General features: G+C 34.9%; 1 protein-coding gene across 3 annotated transcripts in view; it reads left to right on the top strand.

Annotated features, from left to right (window-relative positions):
• Positions 1-18,752, top strand: part of Pspc1 (paraspeckle component 1) — an 88,964-nt gene that overhangs the window by 48,038 nt on the left and 22,174 nt on the right. The window contains exons 7-9 of one of the 3 annotated variants that reach the window (XM_029541362.1): positions 8,076-8,133; positions 11,167-11,336; positions 13,420-14,262. The exons of the other annotated variants lie outside the window; for them this stretch is intronic. Coding sequence (XP_029397222.1) covers positions 8,076-8,133; positions 11,167-11,336; positions 13,420-13,605 — 414 coding nt within the window. The 3' untranslated portion in view covers positions 13,606-14,262. Of the gene's footprint in view, positions 1-8,075; positions 8,134-11,166; positions 11,337-13,419; positions 14,263-18,752 lie in introns of those variants that run through there. 3 annotated transcript variants of the gene reach the window in all.

The raw sequence follows: 18,752 nt of genomic DNA, 5'->3' as shown, positions 1-18,752 counted from the left end.
CATTTACAATTCAAATTTTCCCTGCATCTTAATTTTAGAGATCATTTCTTTTTAGTCTTGAACAATAATTCTGTTTTCCAATAATTTATTTGAAGAAAAATTTTTGATTTCAAATTTTAGCTACTGTTAACATTCATGTTCAGTTTTTGATTGGACAGATTTAAGTCCTACCATACTGTCTTTGACAGTTTATGCTCCTTTTGTATTCCCAGTAATGGTTCCTCCTGTCCTTCCCTATTGTTACTAGTATTTAGTAGTGATATTGATTGTTGGACTTTGGCTATTTGGATACTTACTCTTTTACTGGTTTTTCTTTTCTTTTTTCCTCCTCCATTTCCCCTTCCTGTTCTGTTTGTTTGTTTATTTATTTATTGTTTGTGTGTTTGTTTTTTCCCAAAACAGGATTTCTCTGTGTAGCTCTGGCTGTCCTGGAACTCACTCTGTAGACCAGACTGGCCTCAAACTCAGAAATCTGCCTGCCTCTACCTCCCGAATGCTGGGATTAAAGGCGTGTGCCACCATGCCCGGCTCTGTTTATTTTTTAATTTCATGTGTATGAATGTTTTGGCAGCATGTATGCATTTGTGTGCATGGAGCTTAGAGAGGCTAGAAGAGGGCATTGGATCCCCTGGAACTGGAATTCTAGATGGTTGTGAGCCACAATGTAGGTGGTGGGAATTAAACCTGTGTCTGTTGCAAGAGCAATCAGTGCTTTTAACTACCACGTCATCTGTCTAGGCTCTTTAAAAATGTCAAGTCTGTAATTATATGTGATACAAATTTTATTTTATGATGATAAAACTGAGGACTGTTTCCTGTAGTTTGTGTGGGTAACTATTTTAGAATACATGTATTCACATTGTAGGTAGGAAGTCAAGGTTACATGCTGTAAATTCACATTTTATCAGATATTTACTCCTTCTCTAAAAGGGAATTATGTTGAGTTTTGGATATTGCTTTCAATTACCTGAATTAAAAGTGTACATTTCGTCAGGGATCATGGTATGAGCACTTGTGGGGCCAATCTGTGCCAGAGAGAGACTGGCTTGAAATGAAAGCTGGAAGAGAAAAGAAAGCAATAAGCTTTATAAGCCTTTTTTCTTTATTGGTGACGTTGGCAACAGCCAATTTCTACAAAACTTTTCTTATTTCTTTTTTTTTTCTTTCAATTTTTATTAAACGTTTTCTTTATTTACATTTCAAATGCTATCCTGAAAGTTCCTTATCCCCCCTGCTCCCCTACCTATCCACTCCCACTTCTTGGCCCTGGCATTCCCCTGTATTGGGTCATATAAAGTTTCAAGACCTAGGAGCCTCTCTTCCCAATCATGGCCAACTAGGCCATCTTCTGCTACATATGCAGCTAGAGACGAGCTCTGGAGGTACTGGTTAGTTCATTTTGTTGTTCCACCTATAGGGTTGCAGACCCCTTCAGCTCCTTGGGTACTTTCTCTAGCTCCTCCATTGGGTGCCCAGTGTTCACTTTTCTTATTTTTACTTTGTTAATATATTACACGGTGATAGTTTTTGTGTTCTTCTTTGTGCCTAGGAATAGTGAGCGTGTTAGCTAATATTTTTGTTCGTTATTAATGTTTTTCATGGAAATTTGGTCATTTATCTAATTTTAGTACCCTGTTACATACATTTTCTTACTAAAGAACAGGAGAATAGAAAAATGAAATGAAATGTGGGCTAGGGAGATTGCTCAGGGGTTAAGAGCATTGTCTGTTCTTCCAGGGGTCCTGAGTTCAATTCCCAGCCACCACATGGTGGTTCATAGCCATCTATAATGAGAATTGGTACCCTCTTCAGGCCTGCAGACTCAATGCAGGCAGAACACTGCATACCAAATAAATAAATAAATAAATAAATAAATAAATAAATAAATAAATCTTTAAAAAAAAAAGAAATGTAAGGTGTGGTTCATAGATTTATAAAATTAGTTTTAGAAATATTTATTGATAAGATTAAATCTATTTTTTTAAGATTTATTTATTTTATGTATATGAGTATATTGTAACTGTCTTTAGACATATCAGAAGAGGGCATACTTGGTGTGAGGAAGAATCATTTTCTTCAAGTCCTTTGTTTTTTATATAAATACACGTTCTATACACACACAATAATTGTAAGAAACACTGTCACACTATGTGGAATCATGTATTTGTTCTGAATGTTTGAATGTTAAAGAATATATATATAGTATCAGATGCCAGTAGTGGCATATTTAACATGCTTTGGGAATAGATTCATGTAGACTGGTGTAGCCTTTTTTTTTTTTTTTTTTAAATAACTTTATAATTTTGAGAAGAAATGTCTAGAACTTTAAAGATTTCTCAAGGGTCTAGAGAGATGGTTCAGCATTTAAGAGTGTGAAATGCTCTTCCAGAATATCTGAGTTTGGTTCCTGGCACCCAGGTCACTGGCTCAGAACTTCCTGTAACTCCAGCTCTAGGAGATCTGATGCTTCTGGCTTACTCACACATCCAGACACTCCAGTGATGCGCACATGATAAATAAATGAAAAAGAAGCTTGAGAGATGGCAGAACAATTAAGAGCATTGTCTGCTCTTGTAGGAGACCAGGACTTAATTCTCAGCACCCACATGGGGGTTCAATTGTCTTTAACTCAAGTTTCAGGTGACCTCATTTCCTCTTCTGACCTCTGTGAGTACCAGGCAAGCATGTGGTGTATGTATGTGTGTGTGTGTATGTGTGTATATATATATATATATATATATATATATATATATATATATATATATATATATTTCTGAAGGCAAAACACTTGTATACATAAAGTGATAATAGATAAATATTCTCCTAAGAAATGTTTTCAAGTGAGATTAGCAGCATGTGCCTCTACTCCATCACTTGAGAATTAAATTGGGATTCAAGGCCAGCCTCCGCTGCTTAGTAAGATCCAGTCCAATTCTTATGTGAGATCTTCTTTCCAAACAGAGCAAAAAGACATACAACAATAATAGCAACAGTATGCCAATCTTTATGGAATCTAAATTCCTTTATTAAAATCTACTGAGGACCTGAAAGAGCTTTTGAATGTTATCGCTATTTGCCATTTTACAAATTACAGCCAATTAAAAATGTAAGGGTTGTTTGTAGAAACGATGGTCAGTGGCTAAGTGTGCTTACACTTCCTCCAGAGGACCCACGCTTGATCCCAACATCCTTTCTAGGGCGGTGACCCACAGCCATCTGTAACTGGCTTCTGTGGACATGAGTGCGTGCGCGCATACACACACACACACGCATGCACACAAATAAAACTACAATATTAAAAATGTTTGTACAAAGAATAGCAGTCTTATTTTACGTTTCAGAGAGAGTCTTAATGTTTAACTTCATAAAGTCAGGGAACTGGTTAAGTTTGTAAATTTGTTTAATATTTTTCTGTAATAAATATTTATCTTCCCATATTTGATTTTGTATCTCAAGAGATGCAAAAATATTTCTGAAAAATATGCCAAACATGGTAGTATACATATTTATTCCCAGTACTTGGGAGGCAGAGATAGGCAGATCCCTGAGTTTGAGATCAGCTTGATCTACCCATCAAGTTCTCAGTCAGACAGGGCTACACAATGAGAGTCTATATTACTTGCCCATAAAAAATTGTATAAAAAAATCTCTTATATAGTTTTTTAAGCTTTCACCTTTCTTACTTTCATCTCTAGCTTTCCTCCCCCCCCCCCCCAATGTGGCCATGGCTGTCCTCTCTCTTTCTGTCTTTCTGTCTTCTCTCCTTCCCCCTGCCCTTCTACAATAAAGCTCCACAAACACACACACAAATCTCTTATATAAATAACATTTGACTGGTAGTGTCTTAGAAATGCTTTTGCACTAAAACGTATTGATCTGCCTTCAACTTGGAATGGAACTTTTTACCATGGAAAAAAAATGTAAGCATTGTGTAAATTACTAGAAAATTATTACTTTTTAAAAGCAAATCATCTAATTGTCTCTTTTACCCAGAAACTATATTTCTCAGTATTAGGTAGGCAGTCAGATACTAAAGTCCTTGGTAAAATGTTACTGTGTGTTGAAAATGGCTTGTTTACTATGCAACCCAATCAGACAGGAACTGGTTTTGAAATAACCGTCATCTTTTATACTGTAGCAGAAATACTGTTTGTGTCCTGTTTGGTTGTTCAGAGTAGTAATAACATCTATATTGGTGTTGATAAAAGTTTATAAAATTAGTCTATTCTTGGTGCTTCATTCAAGTATTCATAATCATTTTATAATTATTTTATATGTCATGAATTTTTTAGTTACTATTATTATATATTGGTGTCAGTTTCCCTGATTTATGTTAAAACATCAGAATTTTCTTATGACCATTGTTTTTGCCATATTGCAATGCCATGAATATTGACATTATGCAAATGTGTGGTAAGGTCTCAATATTAAAATTTAGTTTTAGCACTTTTAGTGTTAAAGAGAATTTTTGTTATTTTTGTTATTTTCTGAAAGAGCTATGTATATTCCAAGTAAGACTTCATAAACTGCTACCCTGCACTGTGCTTCTGGGCTTATTTTTGGAAAACAGTTCCACTTTGCTTCTTTTGTCATCTGTTCATTTATAATTCTTTACTGAACTATATATACATTCTTTATAAGTTAACTTCAGTTACTTTGTTTTTCAATTTTGGCGTTTTTGAAGAGTGGAGGTATCCTGTAATGGTGGGATTTTAGGAGTTTTATTAGCAGAATTTTTGTAAGACAACTTGGTCATTTTCACTTTGTATTGCCTTGAACAAATTGTTTACTACCTCTATATCTGTTTTATCTTCTGCTGCAGGGGAATAGCTATAGAAATGGGCTGAGAAGGTGGCCCAGTTGGCAAAGTGCCTACCATCCAAGCACAGGGCATGAATAACTCAGGTGTTGTAGCCAGGCATTGTTGTATGAGCCTCTAATTCCAATCTTGGTGACTGTGTGTTAGGTGGGCATTGGAGCCCCGTTCTGAAATTTCTTGTCCCTCTAGTTGATGAGCTTGAGGTTCAGTGAAAGACTCTGCTTCAAAATAAAAAGCTGGTCTTGGCATGGTGTTGAGTGCTTTTAATCAGAATCACTCAGGAAGAGGCGGTCTGATACCTATGAGTTTGAGGTCAGCCAAGGTTACATAGAAAGTTCCAGGCCAGCCAAGGTCTCAAAAAACAAAACAAAACAAAACAAAAAAACCAAAGCATGGTGGAAGGCGAGGCATGGTGTTGCACTGTGGTAATCCTGGTACTCAGGAAGCAGAAGCAGGAGGATTTATGTGAGTACATAACAAGTTCTTTCTAGAATAGTCAGGTCTAAACAGTGAAATTCTACCCCTATTCCTGAGGTAGAATAAAAACTGGAAAGGGATTGAGGAAGTAAGCCCAGCATTGACCCTGGTTCACCATGTGCCAGAAGTTTGCCCATAAAACACAGAGGTCATTCTGCCTAACAGGGTTGCATTTCTATTTTAAAATTTGAGTTTTTATTGTTTTATTTTATTGGAAGGAAATCTTGAATCCTATGTGTTTGTGTGCATACACATGAGTCTGCATGAATTAATGTCCAGGTACCTACATGGTCCAGAAAAGGGTTCTAGTTTCCCTAGCTGTTCAGAGCCACCCAGGTGTGTGCTCAGAAATGAAACTCCGATCTTTTTGCAAGAGCAGTAAGTGCTCTTTAAGTGCTGTGACCCATCTCTCTAACTGATATTAAACAGTTATTTTTCGTCTTAGGTTTATTCTTCTTTTCTTTTTTTTTTCTTTTCTTTTTTTTTTTTTAAATATAGGTGTCTTTGTGAGTATATGCCATGTATGTGCAGGTAGGTATCTTGGAGGCTTGGGGCCATCAGATCCCTTTTTTTTAAAAGGGGGTTTATTTTTATTTGTATGAGTGCCCTGTAGCTGTCTTCAGACACACACCAGTAGAGTGCTTTGGACCCTATTACAGATGGTTGTGAACCACCATGTGGTTGCTGGGAATTGAACTCAGGTCCTCTGGAAGAGCAGTCAGTGCTCTTAACTGCTGAGCCATCTCTCCAGCCCATCAGGTTTCTTGGTACTGGAATTAGAGTTGACAATAAGCTGCTGGTCTGGGTGCTGGGAACTGAACTTAGGACTCCGGAAGAGCAGTAAGTAGTTGCTTTTAATTAACTATGATCCATTTTTTCTATTTCCTGTTCAAAATCTGTTGGGATGTTGGTTACAGTTTTTTTCTGTTTGTTTGTGTGTTTTCAACCTACATTAGAATAATTTTGTAAAGTAAACAATTATGGTCAAGAAAATGTTATCCTTTTTTCTGTTTTAAAACATATTAAAGTCTCAGCTTTTGCCTATCCTCCTTGAAGCTCTGAGTTTTTAACATCATTAAGAGAAATTATTTGGGTCTGCACACAGTTGCGAGTTCTTTAAGTTGTAGGGTATTCTGGAGTCTCTTTGAGGTTATAAAATGACCATGCTAAAAGCTTTGCTTCCTTTGCATTTTAGTAGAAGTATCTGGAAAGTAACAGCCTGAAGACCCAAGGAAATTTAATAATTAACATGTTTAAAGTGTTTGCCATATGATGCTTGGTTGGTTATCATTTTGATCTTATGATCTTCCTTTTTTCGTTTTGAGAACAGGATCTCATATAGACCTACCTGACTTGCCTGCACCTCACAGAAATACCTGTTTCCCTCTGCCTCATGGGTGTGCTGGGATGAAAGACATGCTCCACCATGGCCAGCTTTAGACTTAACCTTTTCACATCTCCATGATAGTATCTATTAATAAGCAAATTTTATGAGAAGCCAAAAAACATCCTCTAGGATAGTTGAAAAATAGCTTTTATGAAGGTGTTGTGTTTGTATCTTCTAAATAATGCAACGAAACATTTCTTTTGGTTGGATTATAACTTTGTTCATTATACATTGCTTTTGTTAATGTTCTACTAAAATATATATTTCCTTAGACTAAGTGGGCAAGACTTTGCCCGCCTCGTGCCTATGCTAGGGGATCCAGCCATGGACTTTGTGCTTGGTAGAGCTGCTCTCCCATTAAACCCCTCTGCAGATGTCTTTGAAAGAAGTCACTTATTAATGCTATTTATTCTTCCATTGTAGCAATTTATGGCCTTGGTTTTATATGGTGTTCAGTGTTATATCATTAAACAACTGTTTAGTTTACTAAAACTTGCTTTTATCAAAAATAATTGTGTATCATTCAGCCATGGATTGACTTGAAACATTCATTGATACTGTGTCTGATTGCTTTTCCTGATTTGGAAACTTAGTACATTGGTTCAGGTAGTGTTACAATTTCATCATGGTTTAATTTTGAAGTAAGTCATAGTAAACAATTCCTATGAAGTAGCTGCTGTAATGAAATTTCTAAAGTTCTTAATTTATATGACCTTCCTCTTGTGTCATAATTAACTTGTACAATGCATCGTTTCAGAACTTGGTAAATGGAAAAGAATTTATTTATGTTTTAAGTAAAACAATTGCTTATTTAAAGGGAAGTAATATTGCATAAAATTTTTATAACTCCTTGTGTCTACTGAAGAGTTAGGGTGTATCTGTAGACCATAGGTGGAATTAATTATACCTGGTTAGTTAAATAAAAATGCAAGACTCCTTTGTTTGTTTTATATAATGAAAACCCCCTGTAACTTTTAAGACTTTAATAACTTGTAAGTTAAATATAATTGACCTTAATTATTAATGCTAGGTTTTTCTCTGATATAAGGTCTAGGCAAATTTCTCTTGAGTAGCAGCCTTACCGAGTAATGGAACATAGTTTGGTTCATGTGGTATCTAGTCTTCCAGTGTAAACTGGATAGTCTAAGCACTTAATGGATATTAGCTTTGGATGCTTAAAGGGTTGGTGGTGATTGTTGTTGTTTTTGTTTTGATTTTTGTTTTTCCTTTTTTGTTTCCTCTAGTAGTCTTGTTAAATAAATATTGTTGGAAAATTTCAGAATTTTTAATGGACAGTGATATCCCAACTCACTCTTTTCTGTTTGATTTTAGATGGGAAATGTCAAATCATAAGATCGATAGGTTGACTCTGACAACTATGTTTACTTACAGAGAGAACAGGAAATGAGAATGGGTGATATGGGTCCCCGTGGAGCAATAAACATGGGAGGTAGGGATTTGAAGCAAAAGACTTAATAAAACTTACTTGTAATTCTTTTGGGGACTGTATGCTGGTTTTTGTATCTATATGCTGAGAAACTAAGTCATGCAAACAGTTATAAAGGCGATATCTTTTTTAAAAAATAGAATAAAAGTGCATCATAGTAAGAATATTTTACAACTCATATGGTTTGATATCATCAGTGAAAGAAGCCTCTAAGCTAGGTTTTCTACATGGTGAGACAAGGTCAATCATTGTGAGAGAAAAATACATTGCTGCCATATTGCAAAGATCAAGTTTCATTCTACCTCGGATGCTGATAGTTTTGAGTTATTTTCAAATGATTTTAGAATTTCTATTTTAAATTTGATTTTTGGTTGTTTTTCTTTGAGGTCTAGGCTTTTTATTTATATTACAGAATATTTTAAATGTTTGGTTACAGTATTTAGTATGGAAGTATTTCTTCAAGAGTCTTCAGTGGCTTGTTGAGGAAATGAGATATTAAGAAGGTAGTTATATTAAAATTTTCACTATTGTATAGTGAAATGGTGTTGTGAACCATGGAGAAAATATGTGGCATATGATGGTTCTTATTAAAAAATTTAAAATTTGAATTGGCATACTTTAATCATTTGCCAATAATGATATATGTTTCACTTTTATGTTAAATTGTCCCACTGAAACTTCTCATGAAATTAAAGTGTGTATAATTCAGATGTACATGCTGTTTGAATAATTATACTATTAGACAATATATACCGAACTCATATGTTCTTAAAAGATGTAGAGTAGTAGATAAAATTTAAAACAAGGAATGTGTTCATGAATATTTTCTATGGCTAGCTCTTAAAAATTCTTGTCCTTTCAGTTATTTTAGTCAGGTAATATAGTTTATTACTGTCCTTTTGGTCACTTTTTCCTTGGCCACCAAGGTGTTCTGACTAGCATTTATGGTATGCAACGGAAGCATGAAACTGTGGACCCAACTATGCAGTTAGTGCGTAGACACATGGAGTCATTAGTGTGAGCATATTTGTATATAATGGTGATGTGGCTCTGTGTTATTTTCATAGTAACTTTTAGGTAATATATAAGGCAATAAATATAATTTCAAGGGCAGTTAGAGGAAGATACAATTAAGTACAATTTCAAAGACAGTTACAATTATTTTTATTAACATCAGTATCAAATGTATTGTAAATTTTTAAGCAATTTCTGATAGTGCACATAGATTTGGAAATATTTTTTCATTGGATTAAAAACTTTATGAGGAGAATATGCTTTTTTATTCCTTAATTCAGTAGAAATTTAGACTTTTATAATGTTCCTTAGAAAATAATAATCTTTTAGTAGTTATTCTCCTAAAGTCTACTCCATTTCTTTAATCTTCAGTGTTAGACTATATCTTGATGGCTTATTGCAGTTCTGATAACGTTGAGTTGTTGAATTGTTAAAACTGTTGTAGCACATCAAGTTTGTAAATGGGGCTAGAATTTGTAGCTCAGTGGTTGTGCTCAGGCGCTGTATTCGCAACCACGTATGTCCTGTAGATAGTATGGCAGCATCATTTTTTGATGTATACCAGTGGATATATCAGATACATATGTACGGGTATTATTTTACATATACTGACTTGTATTTTGTCTAAGTTATGTACTATTATAAAGAAGGGAGCCATGGTAACTCATACCTATAATTTTGTCATGGAACATACATGAGGCAGCAGTATGTGACAGCTGATAGCAAGTCACCCTAGGCTACAAACAAGACCTTGTCACCCATTCACCCTCCTTTTAAAAATAGTGAGGGGAAAACAGTACTTTTAATCTGTTCTTTTCAGGAAAGTTGAGCTAAGAGGGCTTGTACATGTTACCGTCTACCTTTTGTCTCTATTATATATATGTTTACAGCCATATTGAGGAAGTAGAAATTTTAAGCTTAAAGTGTTGATTATTTAGATAGAATAAGTTGGGATTAAGAAAATTATTCCTTCCCTTGAAATTGCTCGTTTCTTGAATTAGAGTTGTAAGAGCAGCAGCAGGTGACATGGTGGATCCCTGAGGAGTGCTACTTCTTTTTAGTCTTGACACTGTAGAGTGTTCAGCTGCAGTAGTCATTATTCCATGGACTTAAACACACCAGTGTTTTATATGTATATTTAAGAAGTTCAATTCTGACTATTTGAAAACTGGCCTATATAATGTAGAAGAGATCTCTAAATTGGCATCAGTTTTTGAGTTTGAATTTTTATGATTAAAAGGTATATATACTTTTTAAATAATCAAATCCTTTGAAATGTTTTACTTGAAACTACCATATATATTACAGGACAGCTCAGACAACACTGTGATACGAAACAGGTGGATATCTTGATGGCCAAATTAGAAGCACGATTGTCTCCCTTTCTAAGATTTTACTTGTTAGAAGTAGTCACATAATTATTTTATCTCTTTGGATGAACTGTGTTTTAAAACATAGTTTCTTCCTAGTGTTTTGGGTTTTTTTAGATTATATATTTTAATATAAAATTGAAAACCATTCTTTGATACGCTGTTAAAGTATTTAGTACTTATATAAAGCCAAGTGATTAGTTTATAGCCGTCTTTGTGTGATTATCTAGAATAATTTTCCTTAATATTTATTATTTTTTATATGCTAGTATTTTTAGCTCTGACTTTAAGGAAAAACAAGTGTGTTTTTTGAGTGACAAACCTTTACTGTTTGTTAAAGCTCATAGAATGTAAAATTATTCAGGGTCATTTTCTTTAATTATAAGCTATACCTAATATTACTGATTTTTGAAACTTTGAATATGATAGTTCCAATGGCTCTAAACAATTGACATGGCCTTGCAAGACTTGATTTAGTAATGAGAATTTTACTGAATATATGATATTTATTGTTGATGGTTTAGTGTTCCACTCTCAAGGAAGGAAAGTGATTTTGATGATAATCTTGTGTATAGATTTGAATGAATTGTATAGTTTTTAATGTTCACTGAACTAAGATAGGACAGCTCTAAGTGTAGATTGTTTTGCATAGATGCATTTAGCCCAGCACCTGCTGGTACCCAAGGTCCTCCTCCAATGATGGGTATGAATATGAACAACAGAGGAACTATACCTGGCCCACCAATGGGTCCTGGTCCTGCCATGGGACCAGAAGGAGCTGCAAATATGGGAACTCCAATGATACCAGATAATGGCGCAGTGGTAACGTATCACTAAAATTTTTTTGGTTATATTTTGTAAATAAGCATTTTGCTGCCTCAAAGATAACTTCACACTTACTATAACTTGATGTTATTACTTTTGGTAGTGTGGATGTACAGCCAGTGAAGAGAAAGCAACTTTGTTAAATTTCTATTTATTAGAGACAATTTTAATGTGTCTTAGTATTGCCATCGCCACTTATTCTTCTTCCTCAATAGAGCGCAAGAACATGTGTCACTACAGTTCTCTAAAGTGTGTTTAACTCATATCCGCCAGTGAATGGATGCAATGCTAAATGTTCATGATTGCGCTTTTTCTGTGTAGACTATTTAACCTTAGAAACAGAACTCTACTGTGTGTGGGGAAAAAACCAAGTTTTAGTATTGATGCATCTCATTGTAATGATTTATTTCAAACCATTTCTCTTTGTTGAAAAAAATTTAAGATTAAAATTTTAGTTTTTCAAAACATTATAAAGGTTTACAGTTATATGCTCTTAATATGATTACTGATGGCTTTTATTACTAAATTTAAATACACAGATTTTTGATCCAGGAGTGTGAAGATACCTTTGTGTGGCTAAAACGTAAAAATTGATTTTCTCTGTTGTAACTTCTATCATCTTTACATAGCAGTTAGCTGGGCAGATGACTCTTAACACTTCTGTCTGAAGCTTTCTAGTAGAAAATCATTTCTTCTTCAGGTGATGAATGTTTAAAGTTCTGAAAACGAAAATTGGTGACCAGATTTCAAAAAGGCTGTTTGGTTTTGGGATTACCGTCCTAAAGGTTAGCAGTCTGTCACTGGCTAAGGAGGAAAATGCACTGGCAGTTAATCTAGACGTGCCATCATTTTTACATCTATGGGGATCAGAAAGAGATTAAAGGGAAGGCATTGTTCATTTTAGAACTGAAGAATAATACACTGGTCTTGATATCATTTTCAAATCTATTGTTTAAGGAGGTAAAGAGGCAGGGTCACAGTATCCAGGACAGATGGCACATAAAGTGGTCAGTGTGTTTGTCCCTTTAAGACAGGCAGCGTTTATATAATGTAATCCCTGAAACTTGAAGTTTGTTGGTTCAATTTCTCTTCCACATTTAATCCTTAGCAATACCATAGGCATTATTGGCTGTATTCCTATATACTTTTTTCTAAAATTGTAATTTAATTTAAATGTTATTCTTAGGTTTTTTTGTTTTCCTTATTTATGCACTTCTTAGTTATTTACACTTCTTAGGATTGACCTTTGTAACGTTTCAAAGAATAAATGACTCAGATATTTTATGTGCTTTTAGTTATCCATATTATTAAAAACGATTCTTAAAACATACTATTTTCTTATAACTAGTCTTTAAAGGAAAGCACTTCATATGTCTCCATATTAAAATCTCCGAGTTTTGTGTTGTTCATGTATGTTTCTTAATGCTTTGTTTCTTAAAAGCATTGATAATTGAGTTTGTAGAATGTTTACTTTTAAAACAGTATGATGCAGCTCCTCAGTGTTACATCTCTGATTTCTTTTTAAAAAGTTTCTTTCTCAGGACTACACAGAGAAACCCTGTCTCAAAAAAAAAAGTTTCTTTCTTACCAGGCCTGATGAGACATGTTCATATTACAGTCTCAGCCCCTGGGGGCAGAAGCAGAGACAGTAGGACCCCGAGTTAGAGGCCAGCCTGGGCTGAGTAGATAGAGACTCCATCTCGAAACAGAATCACAGTATTTTTTACTTTCCATCCTAGTTTCATGCAGTGTAAACTTTTTAAAAAGGGATCAGAGTGGTATTCTATACTGATTTGGCATAAAGAGGCATTTGCTTATGTCAGAATCAGTTCTTTCCATGAAATGGAGCATAGCATTTGCAATTTGTAAATCTTCCGATGCTGCTTATTATTATTATTACTACTACTATTTTTAAAAACAGGAACTAATTAACTTGCTCCTTTCTTCCTTCTATGTTTGATCCTGACTCTGCTGGACTTTCTGCTGAACCTCCTGACACCACCACTTGGGATTTTGCCAATTTTTCTTGTCACTTTTATTTTGGCGTGTTCCAAATGGACTTTATTATATGTGATTATAGCACAATGATAGGTTTCCCCAAGGACCTCCATCCCAGATGGGTTCACCCATGGGAAATAGAACAGGTTCTGAAACTCCCCAGGCACCAATGAGCGGTGTAGGGCCTGTAAGTGGTGGTCCTGGTGGCTTTGGTAGAGGGAGTCAAGGGAGCAATTTTGAAGGCCCTAATAAGCGTCGGAGATATTAAAAAATCATTCATTCCTGACTGTTTAGAAAAAACATTCTATGGTATGCCTTTACACCTTGTCTGTTACTTGGGAGAAATGGTTTTACTGTTAATGTACGTAGACTAAAGTTTTTCTTTTGTAAAACTTGAGGGTTTTTGTATTTTCTTTATTCATAAGCTTTGTAGATTAGCTTGGTAAAAAAGATGCCCATCATTGTGAATGTTGAAAAGTGTTTGTGACCTTAGCTAACAATAGCTATGTGGCATTATTATTAAGTCTATGTAGTTACTTAATCTCAATAAAGAAATGATTTTGCCTAATTTAAGATGTTCTTAGTGGTATTCCCTCATGACCTTACAAAACTTGCTATGGTTGCTTTAGCTAATCCTACCTATTTAAAAGTGAAAATGACTTTGCTTTTCTGTTTGTTCCTGTAGCCCTTAAGTCAGACTGTTAGTGAAAGCTGATGTCAATAAGGGATACATACTGTAGTATACTAGTGGGTGGGAGGCATGGGGGTTGAGATTGTATAAACCATTGATCCTGTGTAAGTTAGAGTTGTTGCTTACATTTCATATAGAGTCTCACTATTCATATATTCTGAGAAAAGTTATTGAGGATATCTTTGTTCTGTGCTGATTTTTCCAAATAAACCTTTTCAATCTTAAAAAAAAAAACATGTTTGAAAGTAAATCTCTTTTGCTTATAAAATAACTCCTGGTTTTAATCTTTTTGCCATCATTCATTTACATTTCCCCCAGTTACCACTTTAAGAGTTAGTGTTAAGCTTTAACCCAACCAACCATACCGACAGTGTTGGCGGTGAAAGGAAGGTGTGGCCTCTTATTCCTAAATAGTAGGTCAGCCAACTTAGCTTTTCTTGTTGTTTTCCAAAAGTGTTGTTAAAGGTAGTGTAACTGATATATTGGAATATTTCCATTTTGTTAAGTCTGTCCAGTAAATCCCATGTGATGTTAGTACTGTTCATTTTTGAGCAACATCCATTCAAATGCTCATTCTCCCTTTTTCCTCAGTCTGGTAAGGTTTGTGACAGATCCTTCTAGGAAATACAGTTTTGACCTTTCCTTTTTAGTTTTTGAGAGAAAGTGATGCCATGTTGTGATGTTCCTTCTCTATTTATTTAAAATTTCAATGTGTGTGTGTGTGTGTGTGTGTGTGTGTGTGTGTGTACATTTATATAAGTATATGGGGTCTCATATTTGAATATCCAGTTGCCCAACCCATGATCATGGCAGGTGTTTCCTCTCCTAACATTTCCATGTATTCATACATTGTCCTCTTACAGAACACCTCTCTGAAGAGCAGCGCACATTGCAGTAGATTTTGTTTGTTTTTCTACCTGGTTTTGGGGGAATAAGCTATATGTTGGAAAGATGACTTCAGTCAATCAGAAGTCTTACATAAAAGCAATTGGTTATAAAACATGATTGAGATGTAATCTTTTTGTACCAAATCTTTTATTTTATCATTTTTGTGTTTCTACTCCTTTTATGTACAGCAGCAGGGTGGATATATTTACTAAAAACTTGGAATATTCAGAAACTTTGTTTTTAGTAATTAAATGATTTTGAGATTTAAAAATAAGAGGCAGACATTCTCATTACATATGTGTCAAGAGTATAAGCTGATGGGGAGTGCACTTTGTTTTAACTTGTAACATTATTTTGGGAATGAGTTCTTAAATTAAATTCAACTTTAAGTGGTTTTTTAAAAATATATTTTCAACTGTCTTTCCAGTCCAGTCCTTCAGCAGTTTTCACCAGTGTATTTGATTCAGTCCTGAATTAAGATTTGGAGCTGCTCAATCTTTTTTGTTTATACCAAGCTGCCTTTGTCCAAGGCTGTGATGGTTGTGTTATTATTTAAGAACATTGAGTTGCCCTAGTTTCCTGAGAGCCTAGTGTCCAGGCTCAGCTCTAGCTCCAAGAAAAGAGTCTACACAGCCTTTTCTACATCAAGAAAAGCCCGTTCCAGTGCTTACCAAGGTTTCTCTGAGAGAAGTCAGCTACTGAGAGACAGTCAAGCGGAGCATCCTGAACGTCTAGGCATTCAGTGGTTAGTGGCTTTGTGGAGTTATCTCACGTCACAGCTCTTTTATTCAGGATTTTTAATTTCATTAATTTCATTAATTAGCATTCCATAGATGATTTGAATATCATTTGCTTAATAGGAAAATTGGTAAAAAATAATAGTGTTGGCTTTTCTGATTTAGTGTGACGTTGTCATATGTGCTATTATAATTCTTTCCTACAAAAGTTAACATGCCATAATTTTATTCTTATAATAGTACTACAGTCTTATTTCTTTTCCTGTCTTGAAATAATCAATTTTAAAATCTTGAAGAATTCAGCTTGTGCTAATTGTAGTTAATAATCATATAATAAAGGAACATCTAATTTTATAATTGTTTTATTGGAATATCCTGTTTTTATTTTCTAAGTCAACACATTGATTTCTTTTTCTTCCTGTCAGATGTGGGGTTTTTTGTTTGTTTTGAAGGCAAAACCTTGGATTATCTGTATTTTGTAAATTTTCACCTATTCTGACAGTTGTGGGCATTTCTACTAGAAATCTATGTTCAGTACCATTCAGTGAAATAACAAATATTTGTTTTAGAAATGTCATTATATTTGGGGGGATTATCTTAGCTGTGATTGACATTTAATAGCAATTGGATCTATGGACTAGGACAAGAATTCAGCTCTTGTTTACCAAACACTAAACTATAACTTAAATGCTTATTTAGAAATACTTGTTGAATACTATAGTATCTTGGTATTTATATCTAAATCTTCTATTAAGTATCACTATGAATGGCTAATAACAGGACGTTAACAGTTACAACATAGATTATGAATGAGGGAAGGAATGAATGAAATTTTATGAAAACCATGATCAAATATGTGGTTAACTTTAACTGAATTGAAATGCAGTGTCAGGCAGCACTAGCCAAAAATGAAGCCTTAATCCTTTGTTCACTGCTCCAGATGCTTTGGGACCTAGGAAGTGGAGCTGACTGAGGTGAACAAAAACCTCACACAAGCCAACTTTCTTCAGCGCATCAGACAGTTTATACTCTGAGCGTTATGAAGAGTCACATGAGTAGAGTGTAGAGTCACATGGACAAGCTGCAGACAAGCGACATTTGCCAGAACATGTTTTCCTATAGAGGACTATAACAAATAGCAATAACCAGCTGTGATGAATAAAGCTTGAAGTCACTCCTGCCTTCTGCACCTAGGAGGGGATGAAAGCACATTCCAAGAAAAATTTTGTGTTTTTAACGAAAATGTGGTCACAATATTCTTGTTTTTTGGGGAATTTTTTTCCAAAGCAGTCAGAATTTTCCACGACTCCACTCTTGGACTGTGTTATAACAACACTTAACTCCATATCTGGTTATAGAAGGCCAGTTTGGGACATATGAAACTCTGTCAAATACGTGGAATATGTCTTATAGGGTAAATTGAGGCAGCTTCCTGAAAATTCAAGTGATAGTTAAATGTTTTGTGTATAATAATTTTGTTAAGGCCTCAAAGATAACCAACATATAACCTTAAGGTTGACAGGGTGGCTCATTGAATAAAAGAACTTGCTACCAAGTCTTATGGCTTGAGTTCAAACACTAGAATCCATGTGGTGGAAGGAGAGAACCATCTCTGGCAGCTTTTCTCTGACTGCATGGGGACATAAGATGAAAACCCCCAAGTACCCCCACTAAGAGAACTAAATCCTTAATTTTTTTTTTTTCAAAATCTCAAATTCTGTCAAATAGGATGCACATGACTATAATCCCAGCTCTCTGGAGGCTGAGACAAGAGACTATTTTAAATTGAAGGCTGGTATCAACTATTTCGCTGATCACAATCAGCCAGAGTGACAGAATAAGAACAGGCCATGCTGGGTCTGTCAGGGTCAGGGCTGCTCCAATAGGCCCTGGACTCATTCTCTAGTACCACTGATGGAAAGGGGAAAGCAGTGGGCATTTTGTCTCTTGGGTTACAAATGTTACTTTCTAGCTAAATATATAGATAAGGTTTCTTCTTTTTAGGAAGGTGGGGTGGAGGGAAGCACATAGATGTAGCTAACTTTTTACATACAACTCCTAAAACTATAAACATTTTAAATCCAACTTCATAGAGTATATTAATTTGTATGTCAAATAAAATGTATCCCAGTATGAAATTCTTTTATGTTTACAGAAGTTGGAAATTGTTTTATGTATCACCAACACAGTTTCTGTGTCACAGCATAATATTTTTTGTTGTGCGGGTTTGTATATTACCAAATAGTCATTAAACTTCAGATGGGCATTCTTAGAACAAACCTTTAATCCCAGGAAGGCAGAGACAGACAGATCTGAGTTTGGGGCCAAGCCTGACCTACAGAGCAAGTTCCAGAACAACCAGAGCTACACAGAGAAACTCTTGTCTCCCTACCAAAAAAAAAAAAAAAAAAAAAAATCAAATAAATAAATAAAATAATGCTTTAAACTTTGAATGAAGACTCTTAAACTCCAGGAACTGTTGACTTTTCTGTAAAACTATTTCTAGATTATAAATACCTCGAAATGTTCTTTTTAATTGTTTTGCGTTTAATTACTTGGTTAAATTAATGCTTTTTAGTCTCATATTTTGTTTTCCTATTGAATAACAGAAATAACCAATTTCCAGATCTGAGTTACTGAAAATTTCAGTATAGCCAGTATTGAGATATGAATTCACATTGAAAGTAGGTCCCTTCAAGCATATTCTTGTGTGGTTAGCCACTGCTGCTTCTGCTTTCCTCTCTGCAAGAGATACTTTGTCAATTAAAGATGGCTGAGTCAGAGTTGTTATTTTAAAAGACAACCCCTAGGGGCTCAGGAGATAGATCAGTGCTTACTCTCAGAGAGGACTGGTTCACATCCCCCGCCCCAGGCTGATTATAACTGTATTGTAGGTCAAGAGGATCCCCTTCTGGCCTCTGTAGTCACCGGCTCTGCCAGGTACACAGACATATATGCAGGAAGCGCACTCATACATACTAAATAAGAGGTATTTATGTCATGAGACCTTATTAAAAAACAAGCTAAAGGCTGCTTAATGTTCACAATAGTGCTTTATCATGTATCCTATAACTACTTCAGTTCCTATACGGGTTTCAG

Source organism: Mus pahari, chromosome 8 (assembly GCF_900095145.1).
Source record: "Mus pahari chromosome 8, PAHARI_EIJ_v1.1, whole genome shotgun sequence".
Classification (NCBI taxonomy): Eukaryota; Metazoa; Chordata; class Mammalia; order Rodentia; family Muridae; genus Mus; species Mus pahari.
Note: the sequence above shows the minus strand (reverse complement) of the source record. Positions and strands in the feature narration are given on the sequence as shown.